This window comes from Phymastichus coffea, unplaced genomic scaffold, assembly GCF_024137745.1.
Source record: "Phymastichus coffea isolate CEN01 unplaced genomic scaffold, Cenicafe_Pcof_1.1 PCOF00111, whole genome shotgun sequence".
Taxonomy (NCBI): Eukaryota; Metazoa; Arthropoda; class Insecta; order Hymenoptera; family Eulophidae; genus Phymastichus; species Phymastichus coffea.
This window is the reverse complement of record NW_026706922.1, coordinates 81,161-93,223: the sequence shown is the minus strand read 5'-3', so window position 1 is coordinate 93,223 and position 12,063 is coordinate 81,161. Positions and strand designations below refer to the sequence as shown.

At 52.0% G+C, this 12,063-nt stretch overlaps 1 protein-coding gene across 4 annotated transcripts in view; it reads right to left on the bottom strand.

Annotated features, from left to right (window-relative positions):
• The window catches only part of LOC131670537 (protein Wnt-7b), a 28,184-nt gene that overhangs the window by 15,646 nt on the left and 475 nt on the right, over positions 1–12,063 (bottom strand). The window contains exon 1 of one of the 4 annotated variants that reach the window (XM_058946211.1): positions 7,373–7,650. The exons of 1 other annotated variant lie outside the window; for it this stretch is intronic. In XM_058946211.1, coding sequence (XP_058802194.1) covers positions 7,373–7,440 — 68 coding nt within the window. In that variant the 5' untranslated portion in view covers positions 7,441–7,650. Of the gene's footprint in view, positions 1–3,483; positions 3,646–7,372; positions 7,651–12,063 lie in introns of those variants that run through there. 2 more of the 4 variants (XM_058946210.1, XM_058946212.1) reach the window with 2 other exon arrangements.

The window sequence follows — 12,063 nt, the reverse complement described above, 5'->3', positions numbered from 1 at the left end:
TCGGCCCGCACAAAGTCTTGTTTTCCTCTCTGTCGGCGTTCAGATAAGTTTCGCCTCTGGGCTAATTAAAAGGGATCTTGGCCCGCAAGGCTCGGCCAAGCAAAGCCGGAGATAAGATCGATATCGACGTGCGCGGCCGGTCGCGCGCAAGAAAAGCCACGCGGCGCAATAATCGGCCTCTCTGTTGGCCGCGCTGGCAGGTGAGAAATTTTCACGCGCACTGCCTGCTTTGTTTTTACGATCGACGGATGCGGAGGATTAGATCGTCGCGAGATCAAGTGGGAAATGCTTTTAAAGGCCCCTGCCTCTCTAAGCTCATCTAGATCGATATCTGGAGATGAAAAGAAAAGAAAGGAGAGAGAGAGAGAGAGAGAGAGAGAGAGAGAGTACGCGGACGAGGAGTTGGGCTGACAAACGAGTATGTATACCGTTTTAATGCGTCGATTGGTCGAGCCAATTACGCGGGAATGTATCGTATCGGTCGCGTCACCGAATTAAACGAGAGGCTCCGACTGACAAGGTTGCATCCGCGCGCGCTCGCCCGAAAGCCACCGAGCGCTGATACGCGTCGTCCGCCATCGCTTTATCACTTCGCCATCGAGACTTGCGCCGCCACGCCGCGCGCAATCCGTGGCCGCCACGGCGATGACAGCTCGGCCGACTCGCAACGACCGCGATGAATCTTTCTCGAGCAGCGAGGAATGAACTTTTTACGTCTCCTTTTTTTCTTCTTTCTTTTTTAGTACTGGCCATGCGCGACGCCGAGAACGTTTTGCGAAATCAATCTTGTAATGAGCGCTTTAATGCCGGCTGCAGGTGTAAACAGGCGTGCTAAGCATTTCCAATGAGCATCACAATCGAGTTGCACGGGAGGCAAGCTTTTCGACCGAGCCTTCGCTCGCTTTCTAAACCTGGATGTTTTCGAATGGCGCGACTGCCGTTCGTGAAAAAGCAGGTCGGGCCGCGCGGGAGACAAAAGGTCCTCGAGAGAAGCGACGGCGCCAAGAATGGACTAGTTTTTAATGAATTCGTCCGAGGATAGAAAGAAGGAAAGAAAACCTGAACGAGGCTAGACGAGAAGATTATCATTCACGAAATGGATTCCCGGGTGCGCGAAAACGAAGATCGTGGCGCAGGGTCCTGAAATACGGTCCTGAAATACGCAGTGAGCGCGCGTCGCACGCGAAATGTTAACACAGAAATTATGCTAATCCGCGAGAGTCAATCATATTGTTACGCGAGACACACGCGCGCCGGCCAGAAACGGAGCGAGCGTAGGTATAATTTTATGGAAATACAGCCGTTCCCCGAGAAAAATTGGCCGCGCGCGCGTCCGCGAAATAAACCCCGGCGTTTATATTAACCGGCTATTACCGACAATCACTTATATCTGCCGAATGGGATTTTGTAATACGAAAATTCCAGCTGCAGCGCTTGATTGGCTATAAATTCATTATTACCTTGGCTGCTTTAATAAAGTTATTCCCCCGAGCGTCTCTTCGCGCGGATTAAGAAAATCGACGTTACACACAAAAACCGGAAAGCCGATTTCTCTAGAAAAAGAGAAAAAAAAAGGCTAGAAAGAACGAGAGACACACTTTATACAGGCCACCCAGCGTTGGAAGAGAGAGAGGGAAAAAAAAGGAGCAGAAGGACGTATCAGCGCGCGCGAGTTTTCGCTCTGGTTTTTTGCGCGGACGTGCGGCGTCGATCTCGCGAGTGTAAGAACGGACCGATAACAGCGGCGCAGACAATGAGAGCCGCACTCGCGCGATATCGATAGTGGGCGGGCGGACAGATCGAGTTTGCATCGCGGGATTTACAATGGCGGGCTTTGTCCTCGTGGCGCGCGCACGAACGATTATCATATGCGCGCGGCGCTTAGGAGGAGCAGGAGGAGGAGGAGGAGGAGGAGGAGCAGGTCGAACGTGAAACAATCAGCGCTGGATAATGACGCGATAAACGCGCCTGAGGACTGCCAAACCGAGCGCGGCAACAAGAGGAGTTGCGAAAGGAGGGAACGACGATAAATCGTCGCGTGAGAGATTTCGATAGGCGATGCGTGTAAGTATGCGAGATCATCGATCTCGACCGCTCGCCGAAGAGCCATCGCCCGGCAGAGACGATAAGCGAATTTATTTCTATGGTTTCTTTTATATAAGTAAGCGACCACACTGTCGCTGAGTCGCCGATGCTTTATCAATTAACCGGGTAATTCAATTGAGCATGGTGTCGGGGCCTTCGCTGCAACCACATGGTCAGCTATCACCTCGCAACGTAAATATAGAGGTTACGCCGCCTCGCGTTTCTATTCCCGCTTTCGATCAATTTTGCCGTCGAATTCGAACGTAAAGCATTCGGAATCCGAGAGCCTGTCGGTATTTTGACTCATCCGTTCCTTCAACGCGCCATTATCCTTTATATAGCTTCGGGGAACTAGATCGTGAAAAAAAAAAAAAAAACACGAAAAAAAGAAGAATAAAATAAAATAAAAATTCACTCGCGCGCATGAAATAAAAGATGCGTTAAACAGCTCATCGCTACGTCTTCGGTGAGAAGGCTGTCAAAGAAAGAAAGAGTATATCTCCGGGTTATACGTATAATAACAACGTGTGCGTGTGTCCAGTGTGCCTCGGGCACGGCAAGTTGGAATCGTCCGATCGCTGATATTTCTCACGCTCGCTCTCTCTCTCTCTCTCTCTCTCTCTCTCTCGCCGTGTCTTTCACGACAGATCGAATATTGCATCGCGTGAGTCGATGAAAAAAGGCGAAGCAGAAACAAGCTTCCCGATTACCCCCTTCGCGTGTTTCTCCGTCTTGCGTATTGAGTAATTACCGGAGCTCGTTTCTTCCTCTCGGCAGCTTTCTTTTTCCCGGCTCGGGCCGCGTGGGAGGTTGCACGGTGCGCTCGCCGCGCAGATTTATGCGAATCTAGGCGCGCGCGAGGCAGCGTTGCTCAATGCTCATAAACGCGCGAGGCCTCTCGAATTTTCCGATCCGCGACGCGCGTGCGCGCGATAAATCCCCGCTGGAGACGCGAGCCCGGTGCGCCGAACGCCCGGGAGAGAAAAAAGGGCGAGTTGGCTCGCGAACGCCGCGCCGAGAGAAAGAGAGAGCACGTCGTATTACGTTACTCACCTGGACTGCGTTACACGATTCGCTCGGAGTACGTGTGGTCTCTCCGCCTGTATAAATACACGCGAATATGCCCGTAAATCGTCGCGCGCGCGGCGAGAGAGCTTTGTCGAAGCAGCGTGAATTTACGAGTCGCAGGTGGGCTTTTTCGCCTCGCACAATGAAACGAGAGAACGCTTCCACGACCTTTCATCGCGCTCTCATATGCGCTCGCGATCGGTATCTCTGAATTACCGCTTCCGCGAGGATCGTCCCGCGCGGCCGTGGCTCGCGCCACGGTATCCGCGCGCGGACGAGGCGGCGCACCTGACCGCGAACGAGCGGAGCGGTCCTTCAAATCTGACTCACGGCTCTCTCTGCTGCTTCTGCTGCTGGTGCTGCTGCTGGTGCTGCTGCTGCTGTTGGTGCTGCTGCTGGTGCTGCTGCTGGTGCTGCTGCCGCTGCTGCTGTTGCTGCCGATAGGCATCAGCTCGTTAGGACTCGGCGTGTTTTTGCATACTCGTCTACCCTGCTTTCGGAAGGCACTGCTCGTCGAGCAAACGTGTGTTATAATAAGCGGCTAATCGACCAATCTATAACAGGCACTTTGCGCGTGCGCAGGACTCTAGTTCGACGGCGATCTCGCCAATGAAAAACGAGAGCAAGGCGCGCGGGATCAGCCTTATAAGCCGGCTGTTAAGGAACAAACGAGGAGCATTTCGTTGGCTCGTGACTAGCGGCGCTCGTCGCAATCGTACGCGAGAAAGCACGAGTGGCTAAAAACTCGTATACAGTCCAGGCTACATTTTGGACGTGCGGCGATCGAGGTGAAGATTGCGCGCATACGTACCCCGGACCTCTTAAATCCATATACCCAACGCTCGAGAGGACGTGCATCGCAACAAGGAGAGAATGTGGTTTAATGCAAAAAGGAAACGAAAAAAGGACACGTCTGTTCCCATAGCGATTCGGACTTGCTTTTAAAGCTTCGTCGCTTATCTCGCCGTGTAATCTTCTAGTACAGTCGTGTACATTGTTGCGGGCGTCGCTTTTATTTGTTTCTCGTGCAATCATTGTCGCCGGCGTTCATCGAGCGATAATTGGCGTCGGTGGGGGCGAACCCCCTGGAAAGCCACGAGGCAACCGTACGATCCTTGTTCTCTGCCTACGCGCGTGCGCGAAGCTCGGCCTCTCGCGAGGTTTCTCGAATTTGTCTCGCGGTCGCGGCGCGCGTGAGAAAGGCCACGCTGGAAAAGCCCGAAGAGTTATTGTTCGACACGCAGAGGCTTTTAAGGGGGCCTCTCCGATCGCGATTCGCGCTCCTATCTTTGGGATCTGATCCCACGGGAGATGCGAGTGGCGGCGCAGGTATACAAGGTGGCGAAAAGCGGCCTCTTGGCTGGCGCCTCTTTCGAAGGAGAATTATTGGCCCGACCAAGCTCGAGCTCCCCGGGCTAATTATACGGGGCACGCGTAATATGCCTGCGCTCGGGAACGCTACTGACAGCCTCGTTCTTTTCTTTTATCCTTCCTCCGCGCAAACGGACGGACGGACGGACGGACGGACCGACAGAGCGACGCACGCGCATAGGTGTGACTGCCGCACCGCCGCAACGCCACGGGCTTCGCCTCCTGATTTATACTTTGAGCGGCCGACTGGTCAGCCTCGATTGGCAGGCTCGCGTTCGACGTCTCGAGGGAACGCGTGTATTTTTTCGGCCGAGCTGGCTAATTTAATGAGAGGTCCGATCTGACTTATAGCCTTTTCACGGGCACAGGATTAGGTGCGCAAGTCGAGAGCCACTCCAAAGGGAAGCGCACGGCAATTGAAAGCTAGAGCTGGAAATTGATCAACAGTTCCGTATCGAACGGCAATCCGAAAGAAAGGAAAACGAGTCGGCCGTCGACAAGCGCGCCGCGCGACGGATAATTACAGCTCATTATAACTCATTGACATAACGATAAAAGCGCGCGGCGCGGACGTAACTGTAAGCCGCGCGGCGACTGCCGGCTGATAATAGGCGAGGCCGCGTTGCGAAAGATCCATCCGCGCGCGATACCGATCTCTCGACAAATTCGAGCTAATTGAATTTAGAGTATATCGGGACGACGGGGAAACGGGCGCGCGACGTGATAATTGCATTAAAACGCGCGAATTATGGTGATTCAGCGGCGAGCCGCCCGCGTGGGCAATAATAATTAGAGTAAACGAGTGGCAGCCCGCGCGGGGAACGATTTAATTTAGCACGCCGAGGAGTTTTCCCGCGTCCGCGTATAAAGCGCAGGAAAATGTTGCCGCGCCGATACGCGCTTTCGTCGGAAAACTTTACGGCTCGCCGAATGGATATACGACAGATTAGCCGCCGTTCGGCCGGCAAAACGGGTCGAATAAGTTGTTACGCCAACGTTAAATCAGGTGCGCGAGCCGCCGCCGTCAGTTTCTTTTCAAAGATTTACGCCCGATAGATTCGTCAAAGCTAATGCGCGGCTTTAATAGACGGCATAAATTCGAAGCGGCAGCAGCGTCCGAAACCCGAGAGACCATCTATACGAGCTCTCGAATTACCACCTTTCCGCGGCCTTTTTCTTCCTTCGTTTTTTTTACGACGCACCGTTAATGAAGACGCTTCCTGAGGAATTTTTCGCTTCATATTCAATCGAGAGATAAGTCTATATGCAAATGCTCAGAGGAGAAGAGACAATGGTTTCTCGGCGAAAAAACAAGTGGCAGCGCAGTAAATAACGATTCGGAAACTGCGAGCAACTCGGACAGGCGATAAATTTCCACGGATCTTACCCCCTTTCTCTCTCTCTCTCTCTCTCTTCCTCGGCAAATGTAATCTTTTGTCGTATAAGTTTCGCCGCTGCAGCTCGTCAGCAGCGCGTCAAACTGGTTGGAATCCAGGGATACTTTAATGGCGCTTTGTTGCCCGGGAGAGCCAACTCCCCCAATGTGCGCGCGCGCTTTTTTTTCGCGCGCTCGCTCGCGTAAAAACCGAGGGAGAGAGAGAGAGAGAGAGAGTGAGAGACAAAAGCGGGGAGAAAGTTCCGCGGGGTTATTTTAATTGGATTTTCGTCGAATCTGTACGTCGCCGATTCCGCGATCACTTTTACATATGTAACGACGCGAGTAGAAGCCGCGCGCATTCCCACTGTGCGTGCCGCGATTATTCTTCTTTTCTTCTTTTCTCTTTCAGATATTTTGCTTTCTCCCTCTCTCTCTCTCTCTCTCTCTCTCTCTCTCTCTGCATAGGCGCCTGATGACTATCGTCGAACAAGATACATTCCTTATTTTAAAGACTCCGAGAGGGCATCGCCACCCCCTTTTTTCTCCGACGAACGAACCGATGCGTTCTCTTGCGCAATCTGACTGGAGAGCGGGAAAGATCGTCGCGTGGAAAAACCGGGTTGAAATTTCGATTAGCGCTTGAAAGGCCAGGAGCGAGACATTCAATTAGGAAAAAGTAATCTCGTACTGCGCGCGGCTTTGAGAAAGCCATCCTTGCTGATTTACGCATCGAAGGTCTGTCGCTCTCTCTCTCTCTTTCTCTCTGAAAAGGCCTTCAATTAAAAACAAGCATCGACGAAAAGAAAAAAAAAAAGAGGCATACGCGTTCCGTTCAATAATCATAAATACGCGCCACAATGCATCACTATAAAGGCAAGTACGCTGGCGCGGGTATATAGGAGAGGAGGATTTTCTTAAATTATCATTGTAATCATCGTCATTACCCCCTACTTGGCGATGAAGACGCTACCTGGCCAGCCGAGCCACTGCGGGAGGCCGCTCACGCGCGCGCACAGTCCCGGCAATTTAACCGCGCCGATGCTTCGTGTAATGCCCCCGTATCTGCGCAATTGATTGTTGCAGAGCGCGCATCCTTTTAATTTACGCGACTTTAATGGACGCTCGGCTCGTAATGCGACAGACTGTCGGCCCGAGGAAAAAGGAGATCGAGGATCGATCAGAGAGAAAGAGAGAGAGAGAGAGAGAGAGAAAGAGAGAGAGACAGACAGACAGACAGAAAGGATTTACGAGCTGGGCTTTGGGGCGCGCGCCCGCAGCACAGGTGCGTCTCGCTGCCGGCGGCGCCTGGCGAACGGCAGGCACGAGTCGAGGGTCCCCGACTGTCGTTCGGCCAAATTTCCGCGATCACGGCGAGATCACGCACGAGGCGTCAATCAAGCAGCTAACAGCCGGCATCGTTAGGACGGCACGTGCGCGCGTCGAGAGGCTTGCGCGTGTCGCGCGACGTACCTTGGTTGCAACTGGCCGAGTACGAGGAGGGCAGCAATCGCGGCAAGCGCGATGTCGCCGCGACGCATCTCTCTTTTGCATATCACAGTCGCTCGCCCGCCGCGGCCTCCTCCTGCTTTCGCATGTCGGTGAGCCTGGCTGCCGGCGTCCCTAGGTGATCATCGCCGCCGTCGCCGCGGCCTCGTCTCGCTCTATCGCTGTGCTCCCGCGTCGGCCTTGTCGCCCGACGTCCGCATAGCACTCTGTCGCGCACTCTGCACCCGCGCACCTGATCGCCACTGCCAGGACCACGCACCAGTGCTCGCCGTGCCTGCACCCCGATACGCGCCTGCGTGCGTGCGTGCGTGCGTGCGTGCGTGCGTGTGTGCGTGCGTGCGCGCGAGACGAAGGCCCGCGATGGACTGCTAGCTCGCCACCGCCGCTGCCGCTGCGTGCGCTCTCCTGCTCGCTCGCCTCGCCGCGGCTATACCTTTTGCTTTGGGATCGGGTCCCACAGCCTCTCTACGATGTTACCTCTACGATCCTCTCTCTCTCTCTCTCTCTCTCTCTCTCTCTCTCCTTCTCTTCTCGCGCTCTCTGCTCCTGCCTTTCTTTTTTTTTACCCTACTCCTCTCTCTCTCTCTCTCTCTCTCTCTCTCTCTCTCTCTCTCTCACGCTCTCTTTTCATTCTTTCGCTCGACTTTTTTTCTCTCTCTCTTTTCCGCTGCTTCTCACTGCGAACGCGTATACGCGTAGCTGCAACCAAACGCATGCACGTTCGCGGCTTTTCGTCAGCACCTGCAGCGACTCAACTCGTTGCGCGCTGACATCGAAGAGGGCAGTCCGTGCTTTTTTTCCCTCGTTTTCCTTCGAAGCGTCACGGCCACTTTACTCGCTGGTTAATTAATCGATTCGCCGTGCGCGCCATTGTGGCCGGAATGAAAGCCGAGCTTTTGTCCGCCGTCAAACGAGCGCCGCTAAAACCTGGCCACTCACCGTAGATACCGATCCATCGCGTCTCTACTTCCTGCGCGTCGTTTTGCTTATCGACCGAAATGTCAGCGCCGATTTGTTGTGCTTGCGCGATAGAGAGGCTTTCGGGGCGTATTGTTTGCACGCGCAGATTGATCGGCGCATCCTCGAGATTCGTTTCGCCGACGCGAACTGGCCGGCGATTTTCTCTTCTCCTCGGAGCGCAACGAGTGTATCGTTTATCGTCGAGGCGACGCGTCTCAACGAAATTTTCCCACGCATCCCGGAAGTTCAACTTTCGCGACCCAATTATCCGGAAAACATGTAAAATAAAATAAAATGAAACAAAGCAAAATGACGGCGAGTAGAGCAATCGCGTGAAACGTTGGCGTATCGTTATATAGATTTGAGGTTCGTTATGCACGTACGTGCGATACGTACGAAGGGAGGGAAAAAAGAGAGCGCAGCCGGACCGAGAGAGAAAGGAACATTGGGGAGGACAATAGGCAGCGCTTCGCTTTCGACGAGTCGGAACGAACTGGAGACAAACGACAGGAATCATGTCTCGCTGACCGCGCGAGTGCAGTGAGAGACGGGCGCGCGCCGCCGACGCTGCTGCCCCCTCCCCCTGTATACGCTGATTTTTTATGCGCGTACATGCTTCTTTTCAATTTTTCCTTCTTTTTCGAAGTGCCGGAGATAAGATTGTTGGGAACCGCTGCCTGCACGCGTTTGTTAAAAGCTTTCCGTTAGCGTGCATATGCGCGAGAAAATAACGAGTATATGCTGATAAAAGAATGTAGCGAGACTCGGCATTGTTAGGACATAAATACTTCGGAGCGACGTACGGCTGCACGAATGTTACTACTGAACGTTACAAAACAACGCCGTTAATTGCAAAATGAGAGCAAATGTCATTGGATTGTGCTCGCTTCCGTTGTAATGACAGCCGAGGAAAATCGAATCAATTAATCTGGAATAATCAACGCGTACAATGAAAATATTTTGCGGTAACGTGACCGTCGTTACCATAAAACGTTGGCACTTGCTTGTGCCGCCGTGAAGAAAAAACGGAAATCTCCTTGCAGGTAGCAGCGACCTAACTGTGCATTTTTGAATAAAGCTCGTAAATAAAAGGAGGCGTCTTTGTTCGCGAGCCGCTGCCATAATCAAATAGCCCATCCATCAGTATAAATTTATATTCGGCAATTTTTGCAGTCTCTCACGTACGTAGCGTGTACACGCGCAGACTCTCTCATAAAACAGAATAGAGGGAGAGAGAGAGAGAGAGAGAGGTCGACCTTTTGTCGACGTATAGGATCTCGAAACCGGAGAGTGCGCGAGAGGAATGTAAATCATACGGCGTCATAAATTGAAACGAATGTATAATTCGTGACGACGCCGGACAATGAAAATCGGAGGATGTTGCGTAACCGCTCTCTTTCATGTGTATGCCTCGTTGTCGCGGCAGCAGGTAACACGACGTAAAAAGGCCCTCGACGCGCGCCATCTATTGTGCGCCCATTGTCACAAAGTAGCCCTTCAACACGAGGACCTCCGAATACGCGCATGGTCACTCTCTCCATGTCGAGTGCCACTTTTACTGCCAAATAAATACGTTAACTCGTACGACTTGATGAACCGCGCGGTTAACGTTTTTTCGATTAGGATCAAGGTCACGAGTGGATCGAGTACATAGTAAGGGAAGCATATTTCACTTTTTTATGACCTGTTTTTATGCCCTTGTCGAGGGCTGCAAAACAAGGGGGGTAAGTTTTATGTGCCCCTTTCCCTCACAATGTACAGGCACCTTGTAAAACCAGAACAAATAAAATGATGACATTTATTTTGAATGGGGATGATGCGATGGCCCATTCGGTGAACCACAAACAACGTAACGTTGAATTTTTACGAGACCGACGACGTCATTTGCCCGCACGCAGAATGAAAAAAAAACCAAACCAGTGGATATTTCTCGTCGTCGCAGCTCCAAAATTACATTTGCTTGTTCGGACGCATAGCAGATTAGCCGGTGGTGGTGGATACGAGCTACTGCAAACCACCTAAACATGAATTACGCGTCCTTTTCAAAAGCTAATAGAACCATCAAAGGCGCATCGACGGGGAGGCTGCTGCTCGATAATGGACACGCGCGCGCCGCGCGTAAACGCGTCTGCGGCTACATAAATGAATACGCATATGTATCCTCCCACTACGTTAGGCATCCATTCATTCACGAGGCCATCGTTGATATCCATTCACAAGGAAAAACAGGATACTTCGTCCCGCTGCTTTTTTTCCCTTTTGGGACGAAAATCGAGAGCGACGCGCGCGCGCGCACGCGTGTTGCTACCCTCGAGGAGAAAAAGTCCTCGACAATGAGATGTCGCCGGGGTATTGTGTGGCATAACATCTGCTCGAAATACAAACTGCTAATAAAAACATATGTGTCGCCAGTGAGAGTGAGAGAAAGAAAGTTTCGCTCTAATAGCCGTGTTGAGGATGAGACTCGAGCGCGCGGAGGGTGAATTGAATCTTCTACGAAGCCTGCGTGGATTCGATTTTTTCCCTCTCACAGGTTTATTAGCCTTCCGAAAAAGAATTTGTTTTTTTTTTTTTTTTTTTTTTTTCGAGCTCGCAAAGCAAAGGTATGCAAAAGAGACAGAGAATAAAGACCCGCCTTTAAAAACGTTTTTCTCGACCGTAGGGGGATACGCGCACACCGAGCGCGCGAGAGAAACACGCGAGCGAAATGGGCGGAACCGTTTTCGCCCGCCGCGCGAGCGCAATTCGCGAGTGCGCGACGCTGCTGCCACGATCACGGAGAAACTTTTTAACTGCTCTCTCTCTCTCTCTCGTAGCTCACGCGTGTGACTTGTGTATCACTTCTTTTCGCTCCGAGTGCACGTGCACGCTTTCTGCACGCGAGAATGTGGAGCGGCCGAATGAACAATTCCCTTTTTGCTCGGACGTTTACTCCAATTTTCTTCGCGTTCGATCGTTCCTTGCGGAAGGATTTCGGGCCTGCTTCGTGGAATATTTTTGTCGCGTCTCGATTCCGTTGAAAACAAAAAGAGAAAAAAAGAAGAAATTTCGCGCAACGCTCGTGACCCGAAAAAAAAATAAATAACGCAGCAAGATCCTAAAAATAAGACGATATCTTCGCAACGATAAGATAGCTTATTACGCAGCACAGGTGAATCGTCTAAAAGAAAGAGGAAAGCGATCGTATTACCCCCGTGTAATTTAATATAAATCGCTTTAACTCGAAACTGAAAAAGAAAAGGTTGAGCGATGAATTTGGCAAATAAATGGACCACACGCACGTTAAAACGCAACCTCTCTGGTTCTGGGGCGAGCGCGCGAAGTTAAAATTTGGCCGTCGCCGCGAGTAAAGAGTCAATCGGTGGTCGTGCTTTCAAGGCACGCAGAGAAGTTTCGGCTGTAATTTTCGCAAAAGCCCTCCCCACGTAACATCACGTTGGAATCTCTCTTTTTTTTTTTTTTTTTTTTTCTCGCGAGCGTCGCGGTCTCTCGGAGGATAATTAAAGGGCTCCGCGCGCGCAGGCACTTCTTTTTCGGGGCGATGTCGGACGCGTCGAATTAATTTCAATTTCGCGTGGAGAAGCATCAATCACGGGCGCGCGCAGTGCGCAGCTTTTGTATGCGAGTGTCTATTCTCTCGGCGTCGCGAGAGATCCTCGTTAGAGCGTGTCGTCGCTTAATATTTCATAAATCAT